This window comes from Porcisia hertigi, assembly GCF_017918235.1.
Source record: "Porcisia hertigi strain C119 chromosome Unknown contig_6, whole genome shotgun sequence".
In the NCBI taxonomy this organism is placed as follows: Eukaryota; Euglenozoa; class Kinetoplastea; order Trypanosomatida; family Trypanosomatidae; genus Porcisia; species Porcisia hertigi.
Window position 1 is genome coordinate 32,426 of NW_027150679.1, and position 20,319 is coordinate 52,744.

The window sequence follows — 20,319 nt, forward strand, 5'->3', positions numbered from 1 at the left end:
CAGCGCGAAGCCGATTACGCCGCCACAGATGCTGTGGGTCGATGAGACGGGAAGGCGCAGCCAAGTGGCAACAGATAGCCAGCAGAAGGCGGCACCGCAGGCACAAAGCATACCGTACATGAAGACATACGGCTGCTTTTCGAAGTTGCTGGACTCGGCGATCCCGCCGGAGATGGTCGATGTCACCTCACCACCGAGTAGCACGGCACCGGAGAACTCACAAATGGAGGCAACGATGACAATCTGCGTGAGGGTGAGAATCTTCGCACCGTACGTGGTACCAAAGGCGTTAGCCAAATCATTCATGCCCACACCGGCGCCAGTGAGGAACGAGACGAAGCCGCCCACAACGACGATCCACAAGTACGGGTTGACTTCGGTCATTTTCCCCTGGCTGTGTAAAGGTGAAAGAGAAAGGAGAGGGATGTCAGATGGTGGATAAGGAAATAGTAGAAAGGTACTGAGTGACGCGCTAGAGTATGAAAGAGTCAAAAAAGGAGTTGCAGAGCGTAAGCTCTTCAGGGGTAAAAGGAGGTAAAAAGTGACAGGAGTGGTAGGGGGAACGAGGCAGAGGTACGAAGGGGGGAGGGAAGGAGGGAGGGAGAGAGCAGCAGAGAAATAGAGAGTTTTGTGGTGTGTGAGACTGTATCCCGCAGGGTGCGTCTGGGGTAGTTTCTCGTATCGCAGAAACAAAAACAACGAGTTTGGCATAATAGCGCCTGAGGGCGTCGGCGCATTTGAAGAGACTCTAAAAGAGGGGTGTTGGTCTGAATTCGTTTTCTTCTTGTATAGAGAGATAAGTGACGTGCATGCTCTCCGCGAGTTGGAGGTTAGTAGAGGCCTTCTCTGATGATCGTGAAAACGGAAGCCGTGGTAGAGAAAACTGGAAAAAGCGAAGAAGCCTCGGACAAGAAAAAGTACCATATTGTCGAAGCCGGGGAATACTGCCCGCGTATTCAGTGCCCGCACCGATCAAGATTACATCAGCTGGGTTGAACCTCAATAAGGACGAGTTACGGGGTCAAGGTAACTGAGATCAGTGATAAAAACGTTGAGGAAAGTGCAGTTTTCTGGTCGGCAAATATGGCTTAGGCCTTCCAAGTGCAACCTGAGGGGGGAAAAAACAGTCGCCAAGGATGTTGTTTCTGCTGATAGAATACACAGGCTGAGCTCAAAGGTGAGCGGTCAGAAAAGAGCACATGTTAAGACGGATAGAAGTACCCAGGATTCATGTTGTTGTCGGGATCAAGGGCTTGCCTAATAACCTCCTGAATCGCAATGTAATCCCTGTCGTGCACTCGTACCAGGTGACAGACCTCACCAGCCCCGATGCCGTGCTCGCCTGACACAGTGCAACCCACCTCGAAAGCGCACAAAATCATCCACTGCTCCAGCTCACGAGAGCGCTTGAAATCCTCTGGGTTGGTATACGAGATTAGCGTGTGGAAATTTCCGTCGCTGCTGTGCGCGCCGATCAGACATGATCGATCATTTTTTCTTTGCGAAGTCTGCCTCTGTTTTGCCTACACGCTCTGCAAGCTTGGACAGCGGCGCACACACGTCCGTGGTGATCACCCTGTTGCACCCCCTTCCTAGTGTAATGCATGGTAGCGAAGCAGCAGCAGCGCCGCGCGCTCCAGACGGAGTGCGTTGGCTCTCTGCTTTTGAGAAACCGCATGTTGTGTCTATTGCCACCACCTTTAGAAAGTGCCTCCACTGCTTTGGAGTCCCTTTTGGCGTCGCGGAGACGGAGAGTGGCTCCTGATACATTTCACGAGAACCATCGCGTGCTTGGGAAGCGAATTCTTGAAGTCAATATTTGCGCAAATGACAGCTCCTTTGTTCAGTAGCTCGCAGCGGAGAAGTGTGCTGGGAACGGCGGCACGCTTCAGTGTCACTACCGTTCTTTACAGCAACCTCGGTCCACGCAAATGTGACAGCACAACCAGCATTATAATTTGTTGCGGGAAAGAGGCGAAAGCATACCTCAGAGATAATGCCCCGTGTGCCCTTTCTTCCCAGATACGAGTGAGTGAGCTCAAGGCCCGCTGATGACTTGCACACCACCTCAGCGCGTCTGGAAGAGGTTCCCTTGCGGGGTGACCACCAGCAGCGACATGACGTTTTCGCAGGTAGTTCCCTACTTCAGCATGCTCCTGCCGCTCCAGGATGTGGAGATTACACACACACACACACACACACACACACACGCAAAGACTGAAGCAGAGATCAAGACCGATCACAAAGCCGCGCTTTGCAACTGCTTTGTTGAGTTCAATTTTGCTGACACCAGCACCAGCACACAGACACAAATTCTCGCTATCCACCACCGAGCCGCTCAAGGTTCTTTGTGTCCAAGACGATACCCGCCAGCACACGGAGTGCAAGCCACTTCAAGTCCTGTGTCTCCGCCACGGAGAGTAATAGGCACCCTAGGCTTCCCTTAAATCTCCACAACCGATCTCACTAGCAGCGGCGAGGATGGAGCCACAGCACCTGCCGGTACAGATGGAATATGCGTCGACTCGTCCTTACTAGCGACGTAACCGATTCACGTCCACGACAAAACCGTCTGACGTCCGCGTTTGAAAGACCCTGATTTCATCGAGGACTTCCCGGTAGCGACCCTGACTGTTCTCGAAGGGCTCCACCTTGTATTCAGTCAGCCCCGAGCGCGTCGAGCACGACGAATTCCACGACTATGTCATGAGAGACTGTGTGCTGCACAAAAAAAAATGTCAAAATGGAACTAGCACGATGCAAATATAACTATATATATTATTTTGTCTTGCATCATTGTGTTTTATGTATCACCAGCAAAGGCAGTGATTCCTGGAAAAAGCGCGGAGGCAGTGACAGAAAAAAAAAAAGATTAACAGCTTGAGAGGCCGAGGCGGAGTGTAATTTGACAGTTTTAGTGCTTTACAAGCTCGACCAGAGAGTTTCACCGGGGAAGTTGTTTCATATGACCAAATGAAATGCAAAACAACAAGGATCTGAGACAGGGGAAAGAAATACTACGTTGTCCTTTCATCTGTTCATTCGTACACCACTGAATTGCTCCAAATAACTTGGGTGAGGATGTGATAGCGATGTGATAAACATCATTACCCCCAACGATGCTTACTAGGTGAACGGCTCAGGGAATTCCCAAACTCGCATCTCCGAGAAGCAAAACTGCCTAACAGAGTAAAGAATTGAGAACCTTTCACTGTTGCTCGTTTTTCATCAACCAACAGAAAGAGACCTATCGAACTACAGGTTTCCAGGCCACTGACCGTGATACCCCCCTCCTGAAAGAAAACAGAGCGGGAAAAAAAGACGCACTGTCCTGTCGCAGACACACTGGGGGTTTTCTTCCCGGGAGGTAACTCAAAAACGACGACACTTTTCGCGATACCGTAAGCCTTCATTTTGGTGCGTACTCACATTCGTCTCTACCTGTGACATTCAGCCGCGATCTCTGAACAGTGAAGAAGCAACGAGAAAGTAAGTAGATTTAGAAACGTGCAAGCCAACGCCATCGAAGTCCCGCTGATAGCTCAACTGCATCAAAGTAAAAAAAAAACGTGCAAAAATAGTTTGCTCTTCATCCCTACAAGTTGCCGACATATTCGCGATTAGAAAAGCATCTCGTTAAGGCTGAACTGCCCGTTGAGGGGAGCCTATCCCAATACCGCTGAGTACGATTGATGCGTTCCTGGAAGAATTAGAGAAAAGCTGTGCATTTTTTTCGTGTGTGAGCAGCTTAATAATGCGTTGCGACTGGCGAAGGAAGATCAGGGGTGACATATTTTACTCGGTTGGAAAGTAACTGGGTATGTTTTGAAATGTCAAAAAGAAAAACGGACAAATGCCCCTACGTTGATAGCACACGTACAATATTGGACGAGATGAAAAAAAAACGAGAAACCTCCGTCTATCCATCGGAGTTCGAATGAAAACAGGGGGGATGCCGTTTGTCTGCGCAGCGATTTTCTCGTGAATTTGAGAAGATTCGAAAGACGCTCTGTTTTTTTTTTGCTGTTGTTGGCTTAGGGTACTGCTAAAAGCGCCATTTGCTTTTGATTCGTTCTGCACTTGCATGCAAGAATTGGTTGTGTGTTTGGAATCTGCTTTAGCAAACAGAACTGTATCCACCTCGCAAAAAAAAAACTGAAGAAGGTATCAATTTGATGAACGTAAGCCCGTCTGCCATTGAAAGCACGCACTCAATAGAAAGGAGGGGGAAGCCCTAGTTCTCTTAAACAGCAAACTCTCCCAAATAAGATGAAAACAGAAAAAAACCTCTGCTTGTTTTGCTAAACGTTTGTGCCCTGAGTAAGGAAACCCAACCAAGAAATGCGAATGAAAGAGTAAACCGGGTTTCCAGTTCTTCCCCGGAGCATGACATATATTTCTGTTCTGTTTCTATGAGAAACGCCCAATAAAGGAGAAGGGAAGGAGACCGTTTTTTCCCCCGCGAGAAAAGCAACCATTGGATCATCTGTATAAAGAGAAGTCTCTTTCACATGAGTCGATATCAGGTGCACAACAAATCAGGAGGGCAACTGAAACGTAAGCGCTGTGCACTCTGGACGCATGGGCTATAGTTTTCTAGAATAAGGAATTTCCTATCCTTGAAGGCATATTGCACTCACATAACTTCTTTTTGAGTCTCACCCTTCATAATACGGTAGTAAGTCCTGTATTGTCACAGCATTCTATCATCGAAAGGATCATCGGGTGAGACGGATCATGAATGGTTCGACACAAGTATTCTTACTTCTTCTGTGAGCAAGGGATGCCTCTCCAAGTGGGTTATCAGCAGAGTTAAAGAGAGAGACATGATTTGATCAAAAACAAAAAAAAATGTCTGTCTAAGCAGACCTTTGGAATTGTGGAGGGTGCATCCATTCAGTCATCACGATAGAGGGTTATTGCAGAACCCTCCCTCCTTTTCCACTCACGTCGCATGGCTCAGGAAGAGAAAACAACATATTTTCACCTTCAATCAAGGGGCGCTTTTATTTTTGAAAACTATGTGTGTTGTGAGTTAGCTGAACGAGGAAAATGAGCGTGCGCGCACCTTGCTATGTATGTCACGGCTCGTGCGGTACTCTTGACAAACGATTTTCCTTTTTGAAATAATGAAAAAGGAAAATAATGTTATCGTACATCTGTATATCCTTGCATCATGGTGTCCCATGAAATACTAGTGCTTGCGTGAAAATAGCCTGCTCGTGACAAGTGCCACAAACATGATCAGGTAGCCGTGATTCTTGTTTGTGAGTTTCCAGTTCTGCATGGAATATGTTTTTATCGCACCCACACATTATTTCAGTGTCACATCACTCTTTTCATCACTTATGCCGCGTCATGGAAGTAGCGCTGGCCGCCAAAAGGAATGCTATGGTGTGAAAAAAAAACAGCTGAGAAAGCGACATGGCACTTAAAGCGGAATTCTAAAGCTGTTGGTTAGCCATACGCAGAATAACCCACCCGGGCAGTCTCCAGAGAGTGCGGGGGAGGGGTGGGGAAGTAATAAAGTTGGCAGTTGAAAAAAATAATATATACCCAAGAGAAGAGTGCACGTTCCTTCAGCGCATATACTAGAGGTGCGCTGCACTCATGGTGCTCATTTCTCTTCAACGGAAAAAAAAATACGGCTGGCACTGCCCATCTCCCAGTGGAGTAGTGGGATGCACCTGGTGCCGCAGCTGAGAATACCCAAAAAAGTTTCACCGAAAACCATAGACTTTTATTCCTTGGACGCACGCGATGCTGACCGCAGCTGGGCTCACCCTCGCAGTCGACAAGCGGCCCACTTTGAGTAGATCTGTTGCCAGACGGGTAAAATCGACCCGGAGAGGTTTTAAGCAAAAGTGCTCCCCTGGTGGTCTCTCTGTCTTCAAATGAACTTGGTCACAATGTCACGAGCACGTGCTCGAGCGCCACGTTGATAATAATGGCAAGAGGACATCTGCTCTGCTCTCCTTGCTCTGCCGACGAACGAGCTGGTCCGGAGGATAAACATGTGACGACGATCTGCTTGAACTCGCCGTGATACGACCGTCGTATTTTTGAGTACGACATTCTGTGCAAGCTTTGGGAAACGAACAAGGTTGCAGAAGTGTTTGAACTGCAGCGCCTTGGAATTTGTTTGGAGTCCCTCCCCCCCCAACTTCCTCCCCAGCCTGCTGGCCAGTGGTGTGGCTCCAACGTTCCTAGCGGCGCTTTACTTGGAAGTCCCTGTGTGTGCACATCATGAAGGACCCCTGTTCTCACTTGTCTTCATTACAACCTGCTGCGAAGAGAAAGGTAGTTGCATTCGCAACGGCGGATTCAGTGACTGTGAGGTCTCTCCCTCTGGACCCTAAGGTCATGTGTTCCACGTGTGTGCTGGGGAGCTCATAGATTGATATGTGTTTTCTCTACTGTGTTTACAAGCTCATTTGACCAGATGCGAATGCAATTTCATAGCAGCATGAAAGCGTGTTTGATGGGTTCTCAACTGTTCGCGAATCCGTAGTGGGTTCACGTGGCAGTGGTGGGGTTCGCTGTTCGAAAATGCTACGCACAAAATTTACCGCCCATGCCTAGCGGGTGGGTCGGTAGTTGTCTTGGCACGTGGCGTACCGAGCGAGAGTGTGTGCCTGGATAAAGGCACCTCATCTCTTACTCCCGTTCCTGAAGCATAGTTGTTGGACTTGTTTGTAGAGTTTTTCTTTCCCCTCTGCTCTGATGATAGTGCTTGGGCTGCATGTTATCGCCGCTAATGTAGGCTACTTGGGAGGAGGAAAGAGCGCTACGTACTACCATCGACTCTCCCACCGTCAGCGGAAATTTTTTCCCAGGCTTTCTGCCCGCAAAGCGCTAGCTCTTTTTATCAGTGTGAAGCTGGATGTGAACCTACACTTCTCCTCCCCCCCCCCCTAAGGAGCGGCTGCTGTACTTGATGGCGCTCATGGTTCTCTTTCGTTTGGCGACGGCGTCCTGTTTCAAAGACAGTCCTAATCCACTTCTGATACGGATGTCCCTGTTCTTTGGCGCCTTGGAAAGACCGCAGATTTTGTAATGCTAACACGCACACAAAAAGTGCGTCGTCAGTTGCGAGCTGCCCTCGTGAAGGTGCGCCAGCCGCTGGAACCAGTAAGCAGGCAATGAAGTTGTTTGAAGTTCATGCTCCGAGGCATCCTTGGTCGTAGTTAGGGAAACTTTTTATCTCACGGTTAGGTATCATTGTGTTCAGCTGAGTGCCTCGAAAAAACTCTACGAATTTGTTTTGATGTGCTCTCTCTCCTGATCTGTACTTTTTTTGCAGAGCTGAAAATACGACTCAGCTTTCAAGGCCCCAGTGGTGGGTTAACCATTCTGGGGCTCATGATTATCTTTTCCTTTTTACGATAAAGAAGTTTTGGTGTTGTTGGGCAGTTGTCGGGGGCTAACGGAGGTTTTCCCCCAAGAAGCGCCATCGATAGAGCCCCTGCTTTTCTGGAGCACGCAAGAACGAGAAACCTTGTTTGTTTGGAACTGCTCATGCACACATGGATGCCTACCGATCCGTGACCCAAGCAGATTAAGTTGCCTTCGCCTGCATGCACTGAAATGACGCGAGGTCTTCGGGAAGGTAGTGGTGCCATGAGTTCAAGTACGTCGGCCCTGGAAAGCTCAGACGCGTCGGCTGGAAGGATTCGCTAGAGGGTCTCTGCGGCACTTTTGGTTTAGGATAGCAGAGCTCTCTTTGTTAATTCATGTGGTGCGTGGAGGGCTTTGCGTTGGCTTATCAAAGAAGAGAATCACACTTTTTTTCTCCCCGAGATCCAAGAGAGTCTTCTGTGAGGATAACGAGGGCGTTCGAGAAGCAAATGTTTTGCTGAGAGGAGGTGACTCATACGATTATCATGTTCCTGGAGAACGCGCTAGAGCACTGCAGCAGCTGGCGACGCTGCTGTGTAGCGACATGAGTATCCTCCTCGGAAGTACTGCCAGAGGTCTCATTCAGGGGAAGGGCAGCAGTCAGACAGTTGGTTGGCTTCGTTTTTCTTCCCGACTTCTTCCGAGACTTGAATGGAAAATTTGAAAGTCTTACTTGTCGCGCCTTTCGATTCCTGGGGCAGGTAGGTCGGGTGCATCTTGGACGTGTGCACGTTAGCCTCTTCTTCCCGTTTCTCGGGAATCAGGAATGATGTCGTAAAAAATAATTGAGCGGTGTTGCAGTGTCAAGAATGCCTTTTTTGTTCTGAGAGTGGAGCCAGTGCTCTCCAGGGGAGGGGGTGAGCTGTTCTGTTGTGACCCCAGTGCTGTGACCTTGCTCGTACTTGTTCACATGGCCGCTGAAAGGATCCCAGCTTTTTTCCCCATTAGCTGGGCATTCGATGGGCTGGTGAGACGACCGCAAAGATAATCCGAATCAACTTCAACATTACGATTGTCTCTCCGCAGAGCTTCTCGCTTTCGTTGGACCATTTCCGGGTTGAGGCCTCTCTCTGTTGCCGTGGGTGATACTGGATGTTGGGCATCATGAATTTGCTGACCGCTTCAAAAATTTTTTTTCTCAGGCATTCAAAAGTGGATCGCGTTTTGGGGCGATGCTTTCGTTAATATGGTAAGGGAAAGCGTTTATCGACTCACGTTTCTATATATATATATATGTTTCGCCGACAGTAATGGAGGCTGTGTGTTTGTCAGCGAAGGTGTTGGGCTTCACGCTACCAAAGTGTGCGAGCCTCCAGTCAACTGCAGTTCCTCGAACAACACAAGGAACTGATTGACCTGTTCTCGTCATACCGCTTGAAGAGGATGCGGGCTCACGAAAAAACAGGAAAACAACAAGGCGAACACAACATACCATGCAAGATGATGTTCTCTCAAGGACGAGGGAAAAGGCGGTTACTCAGCGTGAAAAAAAAAAACAGCCTTTCCCTCCAGCTGTGTGCTCAACACCTGCCACTCCTCTCACTATATTTGACAGACTTGTATCTCGCGGATGCTCGTGCAACTTTCTTACTCTTTTTCCATATTAGCGAGTTTCACACATGTATCGTGTTCACACTAGCTCTGTCTTCCCTGGGCTCACGCATTATCACCCTTGTTTCAATTTGGAATAGAGGAAAGAAAGGGGGCCAACTCCGATCCACTCCCTGGCTTGCAATAGTAGAGAAGCATGAGATTCACAGGGAGTAACTTATTCCTCAGGTAGCGCTCACTAGTCTTGTCGCACGGGCAGCTATGAACTTTCTCACCAGTGCCTATAGCGACACCTCTTATCGCTTTTACTGTGATGCTAGCCCTCGGTTTTGCGTGGCAGTCGTGGCTCCAATTGCCGAAGGCGCTGAAAGAGTGTCGCGGTTCTTGCAGCAGGTATCGCCACGCATTTCCGTTGTTTGCTTGGAGAAAGTACCCGTTGATACCTCAACTGAAGTACAGCCGCCCAAAAGTTCGTTACGACTTCTGCGGAGCAACTGGTGCTTTCAGCACCAAAAGTCGGTTTTCAGCTGTATCGTTTTGGTTTGCCATCTAGATCGTTGTGGCGCCGACTCGTCAGCTGAAAAGTTAGCCGAGGAGCTGGTTCTTTCTCTGGGTGGGTCACTGGAGGCGATTCAGTGCGACATCGTGCTCGCTGCTTTTTCGGAGTCGACTGTGGATGGCAAAGAGGAGCTCAGAGTCAGCATTGAGAAGTGCTTGAAATCCCTGCTCGGTAGCCGCCTTGCAGGATCTGTGCTACAAACGATCGAAAACGGCGTGTGGAGAGGTATAGCTGCCTTACAGCGCCTCGTGTTTGAGGCTTCTGTTGCTTATCACGAGAGGGAGGTTCGTCGACTCCGCGAGAGAAAAGAAAGGATTCATGACAACGCCGCCGCCGCCCAGCAACTACTCCTTCCACAGCTGCATTTCAGTACTGGTTGGCATTACTTGGTGCTTCACGACTTTTCAAATGCAAGGCTGCAGATGTTATCGGGTCTTCACAAAATGAAGAGTCTGTATCCTCTCTTTCCTCCTTTCCAGGCTCGCTTATGCGGATCTGTTTTTCTGTGGCACTTTTTGTTTTGTGTTTCTGTGGGTGGGGGTCGCTTCACTAGTTCTTCAGAGGTTTACGGGGAGATACGGCGCTTTACGGATTGGATCGGCTTGGCTTACGGTGATAGCGTCCAAGACGAGTGCCAGATGGTTGTTTCGATTCTCACAAAAGTTATGGAGGCAGAGTGGCTCGAATACTTGGCCCGCAGAACAGAAAATCTGGAGGCGCGGCAGTGCTGTGATTACCTTGTCTCTGCTGCGCAGGCACTGCAAGACTGCGTTGCACTTTTCCCATCTTCTGTGGAAGACTGCGCTGTCGAGGCACCCTCACACATCGGGGAGGAGGAGCTCCTGGGTAATCACGCGGCCGCGTTGTGGAAATGTTTTGACAGAAATGCTGTCCGTGGTTGGATCAAACGGCTCCTGACGGAGGCAAGGACTTTAGGCTCATCTCGTGAGATAGAGGTTGATTATCTTGCGTTTCTCATCAGCGACGATCTGATTGACGGCGTTCCTGATACTGAGTCGATGGAGTGCATGCTGTCGAAGGCAAGCACCGCGATCATCTCCCATCTAGCTGAAATGGCCTGGGGCGCTGCCAGTTCGTGGAGTCTGCTCTCTCCGCGCTTGACTGCTGCTCTTCTGCTCCACGGGTGTGTTGACCCCCTGGGCTACAATGACCAAGGGAGGTATCATCTGCGGCTGCGCGAGTTGAAGGGGCGCCTCCAAAACATTGTCTTGGAGTACCCAAAGGAAAGACTCCAGGCTCCTTTCACTGCTGTCGCCTACTTCGACGAAGGGGGCGTGAAGATTGTCGGGGGTTCAGCAAAAGTGGTTATTATGCTCTTTTCTACCTCTGCGGTGTGCATTAACGTCGATGCGCGCATGCTCACCCTTTCGTCTGCGCTCACCGCTGCGAACGGAGACATCCGTTTGCCATTTAGCTCCAGCCGCCGGGTCACACTTTGCGCTGGGAGCCCCCAAGAACTTGTTGTCGATGTGCCTCTTTCACACAGTGGGGAGCTTGTGTGCCACAGCTTGGAGGCCGACGTTCATATTGGCGGTGTTTCTGTTGCCACACGCTGGCACTTTGCTCTCGGAAACCGAAGCAACCAGGGTAGACCACCTAGTGCTGCGCGCGCGGCTGTCTGCTCAAAAATCTCCCAGCAGATACTACAGGTGACGAATCCCCCGACTGTTTTCAGGGTGGAGTCCCCCTCTCTTCTTCAAGTCGTCGAGGGCGAGTGTGCTGAGTGTGACATCGTCATTTCGTGTGCCTCACTCGGGGTGCAGAGTGGCTTCATGACTCTTCCATACGAGCCGAAACTCTTTCGGGCTGTGTGTTGGAGTACCACAAACCAGCCACTTCCCGTCACGGAGTCCGACGGTCAGGTGCGCTTTGCCCTTCCAGACCTGACCGCTGACAGTTGTATGCATCTCCTCGTGAGTTTTGCATGCATCCGCAGCGCCGAGTTTCGGCTACCTCTTCTCTTTGAATACTCCACGGATCGCTACGGCGTCATCAGCTCCTCCAGAACCCTTCACATCTCGGTCGACCCGCCTTTCAACGTGGAGCACACGATGACGAGTGGGACCCTCTGGAATGGCGCCGCGGCGGTGCGTTCTATGTTGTCGACGAACTCATCGTATGTGCAGTACGACAAGAGTATGCTCGTTAAGGCAGCTGACATATTCAGCTCCCCATTGGTCACCAACTGGAAAGACGATTGCGCCCTCTATTTTTTCACCCGAGAGACGACAGCGAAGGAGTTTGTATTTAAGTTCGGTGACACCGTGACGCTGAGCTGCACCTTTCGCTGCACTGCAAGACAGGGTATCACAATCCTCCACGCTAACGTCGTCGCCGGTGATGACGTTGACGTGCTGTCGTGCTGCAGCGGTGAGGAAGGATCTTTTCTCGAGGAGGGTGAGTGTGTGACCATGGTGACTCGCTTTCAAGCCAAGCGTCTTGGGAGATTGAACCCAGGTTTCATACGTATTCTTTTCGCCCCCCGGTCCACCGCAACGCGCCTGTACTCCGATGTGTGCATTCCCAGCGTCCACATCAAAGACTTCAAGGTGCAGGTGTCTGCAAGCTATCCGCAGGTTACACAATACGGCTTGCCTCTCGTGTTGGAAGTCAGCGTTTACAACGCGGCCGGAGAGCCGTTTGTCGGGAATCTGTCGCTGGAGGACCCACCGTGCGACGACTTTGTGTGCTCCGCTACAACACGCAAGTCCCTTCAAATTGGGCCGTCTGAAGGACATGTGACACGGTACGTAATCACCCCTCTTCGTGTCGGTAATCTCCGCCTTCCCCGTTTTTACCTCTGGTGTGAGGCAACGTCGTGTCTCGTTGCCAGCACTGATGAGAATTGCGTTGTGCATGTTCTTCCCTGTGCTCCTTGATGGCTGCACGGGTCGTTTTTTTTTTTTGGGAATGGGAAGGGTCAGCCTCTCCCAGGTTAGAGTCGCTGAGAAAGAAAACAAACGACGCCGCAGCGCGTGACATCAGCCGCATGCGTTGTCGCCTGCTGTTTTTTTTTAAATTTCGCTCGTTTGCATTATACAGTGTTCTGGACGCACTTGCCTAAGCATAGCTAGAAAGATGGTAGTGATGGTGCGCATGTGGTGAATGGGCTTTTTTTTTCAGACTCAAACGCGGTGCACGGTGGCGGGGGTGTTTTCACACCTGCCGCACAGCTGGCGCTGGGCACCTTTTCTTGCGTTCCTCCTCAACTTTTACTATGCAATTCAGCAGCTTCCGCAATGACCAGCCTACCGTCTATCCCCTCATCTCTCTTCTTCGTGTGTACTTCTGCGTTACTGCCCGGTATCGCTTGTCAAAGGGCAAGTTCAGTGGCGTGAACAAGGGTAGACCGGTGTTTGTGTTCAGCTGTTTGGAGTTGGCACTACCCACCCCCGGGAACACGTGTTAATCTTGGTCTTGTGCACGCCCCTTCACGCACAGTTTTTGTTGTATTGTTGCGCGCACATAAATATTTTCTCGCGCGTGTAAAAGCAAGGCGCTGCTGTAACGCGCACACGCGTGCCTCTTTCGAGGGTGCACCTCATCCCTATTCAGGGAACGCTAAAGGTAAGGAGGAAATCATAACCTCAGGTCCCACCCATATTGCTGCAAAAAGATTTCATGGCCATGGAGGAGCTCATTTCGACTGCCATTGCTGCAGATGGCGTCGCGCCTGATAATGTGAGAGACGCATTGCGCTGTCATTCGCTGCTCTCTATCTGTGAGGGTATGCAGGAGTACTTGTGCGCACCAGAGAAGGTGCAGCCGGCGATGCGGCTGCTTGCATCCGTGGCTGTTGATCGAGGTGACCTCAGCAAGACCGATGTCGGGCTTCTTTTTTCTTTTTTTGCGGAAAAGCTGGCGCAGCATAACTTACAGACAACTGCTCTGAACTGCCTAGCGCTGCTCATATCATCCATTAAGGAGCAACATGCATGCGACGAGGAGTTGTTTAGAAACCTCAGCGCTTCCTTCACACGGCATGTGCAAGTCCAGCAAATACCGCTAAACAACCGCAGAAGCTGTTTTTGCATCATGTCTTTTCTGTTTACTGAGAAGACCTTGGGTCTTTGCGATGGCGACACCCTGGCGGTGCTGCTTGGGCTCATGGACGGAGAAAGTGACCCGGAACTGGTGTTGCAGACATTTGATTTGCACGTGATAGTGGCCACCTGCTCCACGAAGGAGGCCTTCGCCACCGTTGCGGACGACTACTTTGAAAGCATCTCCAGCTACTTCCCTGTGGTTTTCTCACAGCCTCCGGGTTGCAAGGTAACTAAGGCGGATCTGCGTACGCATCTGAAGCGGTGTCTTTGCCTCGACGTCTACAAAGAGCTCTGTATTCCGTTCATGCACAGCAAGCTCTCCTCCCCATCTACTGCGGTCAAGGAGGATATACTCGATGTGCTGCTTTCGTGCTTTGACACGTACCGCTGGCAAGATTTGGTGCCGCACTACCAATCGCTGGTGCTTCACATGAAGAGCGAAGTTATCAAGCTGTCTTCCTTTGCTGACCGCACAGCGAACGCCACCTTGACAAAATGCGTGCACATGGGCTGCGAAATTCTTGGTCGAGTGAGCAAGCAGTGTAGTATCACGACGCAGTCAGAGGCGCTAGAAATATTCGGACCCGTGGTGGAGGGTTTTTTGGCTGCTCTCACCGCCGACCCGTCCACCTGCTCCGCCTATGCGACAATGATGTTTCATGTTCTTACCGGGGCGTGGAATTGCTGTCTTTTCCTCTCTTCGTACCTTTTCACAATGCTTTCGATGACTATCGATGGTGCAGAGCGACCAGCCAACGCGTACCTTCTGCTATCTGTTGTTGCCAGCAGCATGCTTGATGGCTTGTGTGTGTTTCCTGGCGAATCACACAAAGAGCAACTCCGTGGCAGCATCGAGAGGACTACGCCACTGATTACAGAGGCAGTGACGTGCTGTTCGCAGAGGTGGCGCGGTTCAGAGGACGAGAAGAGAGTCGACGATTTCACTGTCATGTGCGGCTGCGAGTTTATCGTTTCCGTGCTAAAACTCTCTGCGCTCATTGAGCATTGGATGCCAGTGGCGGCGTTGTCCGAGGGCGTCGACACCATTGTGTGGGTGGCGCTGACTCGCGCTGAGATATCGACGAAGGTGTGCCGTCTGCTGCGGGAGTACGCCGCCGTGGATGCGATGCAGGCCCAAGAAGCACTGGGCCGTCTCCTTTCCAACCCGTCGGCGCCAGCTCAGGAGGCCCTTGCTGTCACGTGTGACTTGGCGAGTACCTCCCCAGCTGGGCTGCTTCTCGCTTTTGAAAACGGGTTTTTGTCACCAAAATGTGGGTGGATGGGGGGGATTTCGCCAGAGCAGCGGGCGGCCTCTCTGAACAAGACACTGCAGGATTTCGGGAATGCGCTTCAAGATGACGTCGCTGACCGCATGGTGGCATTGCTAAGCCGTGAGGACGTGTCGCCGGAGTTCTTCGAGTGCGCCCATCGAGTGGCTGCTAATTTGAGCGGTGACACGTGCGCCGGGCTGCTCTCCACAGAGGGGTCGCTCTCCTTGTTCGGAATCGCAGCTGTAGTGAGCAGCCGCACACATCTTCCCCGCGTACAGTGCAACTGGACGGACACGGCAGCACAGCTTGTCGATCTCACTACTGCAGACCACCAGGCGTGGCGTCGCGTAGGGATGGAGGGTGTGACCGGAATGCTGATTAACAAGGTTTATCCAGAGGGCACACCAGCGTTGCTCACTTGCAATTCTCCCGGGAGGCATCTCAATATGGGAATCGCGACTCTATGGGGCAAACTCCTGGAGGGCTGCGCTGGCCGTGGCTCTGCGACGGGGCCGCCACCTGGAGTGCTAGTGTCCTCATTCCTGTATGAGATTTTTGGAGAAGGAGCCCCTGCTTTGTACTGCGATTGCACAGCGGTGCAGGAGGCCTTTTCGTACGTACCTTTCTTGGCCACTCAAATAGCTGCCTGCCCCTCCGTCTTGCAGTTGCTATTGGCGTCTGGTATAGGCCATTCGGAGCGGCCAGGCCCCATGCTGTGCGCAGCTATCCAATGTCTTGTAGATACGGAGACAGAGGAGCGGATACAAGGTTGTCTAGTGGATCTCCTAGAGGTAGTGCGCAGGCTCACTAGCGGCGGTGCGGACGGCGAATATGCCCTGGCTCGTGCGTTGCTGTGCAGCATCGACGCGAAGTCCGGGGGTAATGTTGCGTTGGCGCGCTTTGTGCTCTTCAACGAGTCAAGTCTGCGGGCCCTCCTCGAGGGCACTACAGACGCGGCTCTAGCTGTGCGATGCCGCAGCTTGCAGCTCATCACGTCTCTCGCCCGTGGTGCCATGTCCTTGATGAAGAGCTGCTCCCAAGAGGATAAGGCAGAGCTGATGCGAGCACGCGACTACATCCTGCTTGTCACAAAACGGTCTCTGGGCGATCACAAGCGAAGGGTTCGCCAGGCGTCGGCGGCGTGCCGCCACGAATGGTTCAAAGTGAAGTAAGCCCAAGGTAATCTCTGGTGGGCAGTGAGTCGTTTGGGCAGAGTTCAGGTGGAATCGGGGTAAGTCCAGAATGCGAACTACTCGTACTCCTCACATGCACTACTTTATGCATCACTACTTTCACCCGTCTTGGAGTCCGATACAAACACGCGCGCGCACACACACACACACTTCTAAGAATTTTCTCTCTCTGCCCCTCCAGCGGTGGGTGATTTACCATGCAAAGTCTTCTCATATGTGCGTCGCGTCATGGGATCCCATCAGTGCCGACGTGAGAGGGTCCTAGGAACATTTGATCAGGGGAACACGTCTCAGGCGTTACTCTCTCGGTCTCTCGAACTAACAAATATGGTGGTCGCCGTCATTCGCGTTCGTTTGAGTTTTCGTTGACCCGGAGAAAGGGGAGGGAGTGAACGCCCCCCTTTTCTCTTCCCTGTTCTTGTGCACGGCACTTTTTTTTTGCGGGGGGATGTGAAGGGAACTACTTGACTGCAATCGTTCACTCTCACCAAACTGTTCTGATTTGTCATTAATGGCGTGCAACGCATGCATTCTCTTCCCCACATTACATGAGAGTACACATGTTGTACTCCTTGGTGAAGGGTTTCGACACCAAAATCGCTTGAAGGGTGCCTCCATGAGATTTCATCACCTTGTCCAGCTTTTCTACTCCCCCTCCCCCCGCAGGCGTATGCGTCCAGTGTCATCTCGACACCCACACACAGTCGCAAAAACCCAACGTGGTTTTGAAGAAGGAAATACAACCGCAAGTTTATTCACCCATTAGCGTGGCCAATACGCCGGACTCGATGCGGGCGATCATCTTCAGCGATGTCGTCTCTCCAGAGCTGGTTGAGCACATTAAAGCCATCACATCCGCGTCGTATACCGAAGTAGCGTACGTGGATGTTTCTGAAGGGGCTAAAACGCGCCTGGAGGCGGCGTGGCACACACGCTACGGTGGGGCGTGTGGCGCTCCACCATTCCTCCGCGAAGAGCTGGATGATGTGAAAAACACTTTCGTTTGCTATCTGACGGAGACAAAGACTCTCAAGGACGCTGATGTAGCATACGCTGTTTTCGTTGCAGAGGTGCCTACGCTGGTGCTCACCCCCTCCGAGACCTTGTCACAGCTGATGCACGTGGCGGCAGACGCGAGCGTGTCTTCGAGGAAATTAGCCATTGAATCTTTCTTTGCAGTGGCGCCTCCACTCATCTCTGAGGAGGTAATCGTTATTGAGGGTGGCGACGGTGCCGGCAAGGAGACGCAAACAGCGCTCCTCGTGCGAGGGATTCGCATGACTGGTGACGAGGTTCACACCTTAGATTTCCCCCACGAAGGGGGGCTTTATGGAGGGCTTATCCGGGTGCTGCTTTCCGGTAAGAAAGGGTCTATCAGCGAACTTGACCCGAAGCTGTTCAGCTTCTTGTACTCCCTTAACCGGTTTGGGTGCGTTCGCCTCATGCGCTTTTGGTTGCGACGAGGCAGCTTGGTGGTGCTGGACCGTTACTACACGGCAAACTTTGGTCATCAGGCTTCAAAATTGCCACCGGAGCAGCGAGAGGCGTTCATCAGTGAGCTGGAATTCACGGAGGTCCGCTGGCTCGGTTTGCCTAAGGCGACATCCGTCGTGTACTTGGATCTACCTCCCTGCGCGGCTTTGGAGGCAATGAAGTGCGATGCCACCCGAAAGCTACTTGACATACACGAGACCGCCGGCAATGCTTACAAGGGGAGGGTTCGGGAAACCTACATGTGGTGCTGCAAACATCTCCCCGGTTGGCATCGTATTGCGTGCTCCGGAGATGACGGACGTCGTTTCACACGAGAGGAGGTGCACACTTCCATTGTCAGTTATTTGCGGAATGCCGGTTCGCGTGTGATTGGTGCCTAATTGTGAGTTCCGCACGTGACAGGCAGTGGTGGCGTGATGTTCAGCTGGTGTGTTACCCATTGCGCCAGGAACGTTTCGGCATCCCCTCGTCTTCTCGCCCGGAGCTGCGGTCCCCGCCTGTGTGAACGATAAGCGCAGCGAGCCCGGCGTTGTGCCCGACATGCTGCGTGAGCTTCTTAGATCTCTCGAGGCCCAAGGCCCCACCCCCGTTCAGCTGTACGATCGTACATGTAGTGCTGTGGTTGCGCACATTTCACACCCGCTGCATGGGTTAACCCCCCCCCTCCCCCTTCCCCCCTGTCCTCGGGTGCCTTTCGCTGCTCCCCCTTTCTCAGTGGCTCCCCCTCACGGCGACGAGCTGTCAGCTCTTGTTGCGCAGGTGCGTGTCTACGCATCAGGTCCCTTGTGCTTGACACACCCGCCCTCCTCAAAGACGCGCGGGTGCAGGAAAGGGTGACGTGACCCCTGCTGCGATGTGGTCATGGCAGGGTCCCGCCTGTCGCGGCACGTGCGGGCAGGCCATCCAGTTGCGCCTCCGTGGCAGGGACGGAAACGAAGAGTGGAGGCGGCGCTTTCTTGTCAAACCGCACCGCTGTCCTGCCAATTGGGGTACCACCCAGATGCGTAAGTGCGCACGCGCATTCAGGCGTGGCTGGCATGGTGCATGATATCTGAGCAAGGTATCCAGAAATGTGTGGCGCCAGAGTGACAGCTGTACAGAGCGCGAGGGGGGGGGGATGCGTGCTGATGATGTGCCCCGAAGTGCTCGTGTGTGTGTGACACATGCGAGGCCTTCGACAGCCGATCTGGTGGGCTGGTGCTGCGTAGATGCCGGGAGGACGACGAGAGCACCCCGAGTCACACCACCTGGCTGAATGCAGCAGTCTGAAGTGACTGGGCGGCGCGCGTGGTGGTGGTGGTGGTGGTGGTGGCGCTGACCCGAGGCTGACGCGCTCCCCTCTCGTGTTTACCCGCCATACACCCAGGCTCCCCCCCAGGCACACTCACACGACAAACACCAGGGCTTGTGGCACTGTGCAGGACGGTGAACGCGGTTTACCTGGATCAAGGCACGCACTGTGTCCAGGTCTGTCTGCTGTGGATCACACCGCGCGTATCTGAGGAAGGGACACGGTTGGGCATATGAGGGGCTCGTTAGCCGGATGGCATGATTAGACGGGAGGAGGAAGTCCGTCCCCGACCAATTCAGTATAGAGGGGAACGGTGCAGCAGCGTTAGGGGGTGCGCTGTGGTATGCGTGCATTACAAATGGTATTCACCTGCTCGTGACAGAACGACGCGATGGTGGGAAGGGGGGGGGAGACAACGGTCTGCCCTGTGGAAGATATGTCAAGTCATAAAAGGCAGTGTAGCATTCACCCATATCAAAGAGATGACATATCGAGTCTTGACCGATTCTCTTTCTGTCGTCGCTGAGTTCGGGGGGTGGGGGGTGGGGAATGGTGCGCGCGTGTTGTGTATTGATGAGCACCGCTCGAGGGTGCGTCTTGTGAGACAATGTGAAATATACGCTAGAGGACTCGCATTCGTGACGATGGTTTTCGTCTTGCGCTTTTCAGACATGGTGAGGCGGTAACGGAGATGCACTGGGAGTCAGATAATTCTCGTGTAGTCTTTTTTATGCTTTCATACACCTGCCCGGCGTTATTTTTGTCACTCTTCAAATCATTCCTATCTCCTTCCTGTCTTTTTTCCCCAAACGCGACCATCCATATGACTTAACATATCTCCCCAGCACATCGCTGAGTTGAACACACGGAAAAGGAGCAAGATGACTACCTCGAAGGTTCACTCGCAGCGCAGCAAGAAGCTGCACCAGCTCTCGGCGAAGACGAGCAAGGTGAACCGCAACCGCAAGGCACCCCGTCTTTACATGAAGGGTACACTCGCGGGCTACACGCGTGGTCTCTACGGTCAGACCAAGCAGACCGCGTTGGTGCGCGTCGAGAACGTGAACACCCGTGAGGACGCTAAGTGGTACGTGGGAAAACGCATCTGCTACGTTTACCACGGCAAGAAGGTCAAGCGGTGTGTCCGCTGGAGCAAGGCGCCCGCGCGTCGCAGCACCGCTCGTGCCCTTTGGGGTCGAGTGACGCGCCCGCACGGTAACGCCGGTATGCTGCGCGTGAAGTTCAACGGCGCGTCTGTGCCGGCTTCCGCAATCGGCCGCCGCATCCGTGTGTACCTGTACCCAAGCCAGATCTAAAGTGGTATTTCCTCTCGCGTGTTGATCTTTTCCACTCTATATTTTTGTTCTACTTTTCTATTTTCACTATATAAAAAAAAGAAAAAAAAACTGTTGAACATCACATCAGCCAAGTAGGGTGCTGATTTGTCTCGGGAGGGTTTCCAGTGGGATTTCGTGCTTATGCACTCGTAGGGGAA

General features: G+C 52.2%; 5 protein-coding genes across 5 annotated transcripts; 4 read left to right on the forward strand and 1 right to left on the reverse strand.

Annotated features, from left to right (window-relative positions):
- Positions 1–1,202: 1,202 nt before the first annotated feature.
- On the reverse strand, positions 1,203–1,382 carry JKF63_07936 (uncharacterized protein; the record flags this gene model as incomplete). The annotated part of the gene is made up of 1 exon (XM_067903864.1): positions 1,203–1,382. The coding sequence occupies one exon, from the start codon at positions 1,380–1,382 to the stop codon at positions 1,203–1,205; it is 180 nt and encodes a 59-aa protein (XP_067752164.1).
- Positions 1,383–9,210: 7,828 nt separating this feature from the next.
- Positions 9,211–12,408, forward strand: JKF63_07937 (uncharacterized protein; the record flags this gene model as incomplete). The annotated part of the gene is made up of 1 exon (XM_067903865.1): positions 9,211–12,408. The coding sequence occupies one exon, from the start codon at positions 9,211–9,213 to the stop codon at positions 12,406–12,408; it is 3,198 nt and encodes a 1,065-aa protein (XP_067752165.1).
- A 742-nt stretch (positions 12,409–13,150) lies between these two features.
- On the forward strand, positions 13,151–16,018 carry JKF63_07938 (uncharacterized protein; the record flags this gene model as incomplete). The annotated part of the gene is made up of 1 exon (XM_067903866.1): positions 13,151–16,018. The coding sequence occupies one exon, from the start codon at positions 13,151–13,153 to the stop codon at positions 16,016–16,018; it is 2,868 nt and encodes a 955-aa protein (XP_067752166.1).
- Positions 16,019–16,827: 809 nt separating this feature from the next.
- On the forward strand, positions 16,828–17,913 carry JKF63_07939 (uncharacterized protein; the record flags this gene model as incomplete). Its single annotated transcript, XM_067903867.1, has 1 exon — positions 16,828–17,913. One exon carries the CDS (start codon positions 16,828–16,830, stop codon positions 17,911–17,913), a length of 1,086 nt encoding a protein of 361 aa, XP_067752167.1.
- Positions 17,914–19,705: 1,792 nt separating this feature from the next.
- JKF63_07940 (uncharacterized protein) lies at positions 19,706–20,140 on the forward strand (the record flags this gene model as incomplete). Its single annotated transcript, XM_067903868.1, has 1 exon — positions 19,706–20,140. The coding sequence occupies one exon, from the start codon at positions 19,706–19,708 to the stop codon at positions 20,138–20,140; it is 435 nt and encodes a 144-aa protein (XP_067752168.1).
- Between the last annotated feature and the right edge of the window lie 179 nt (positions 20,141–20,319).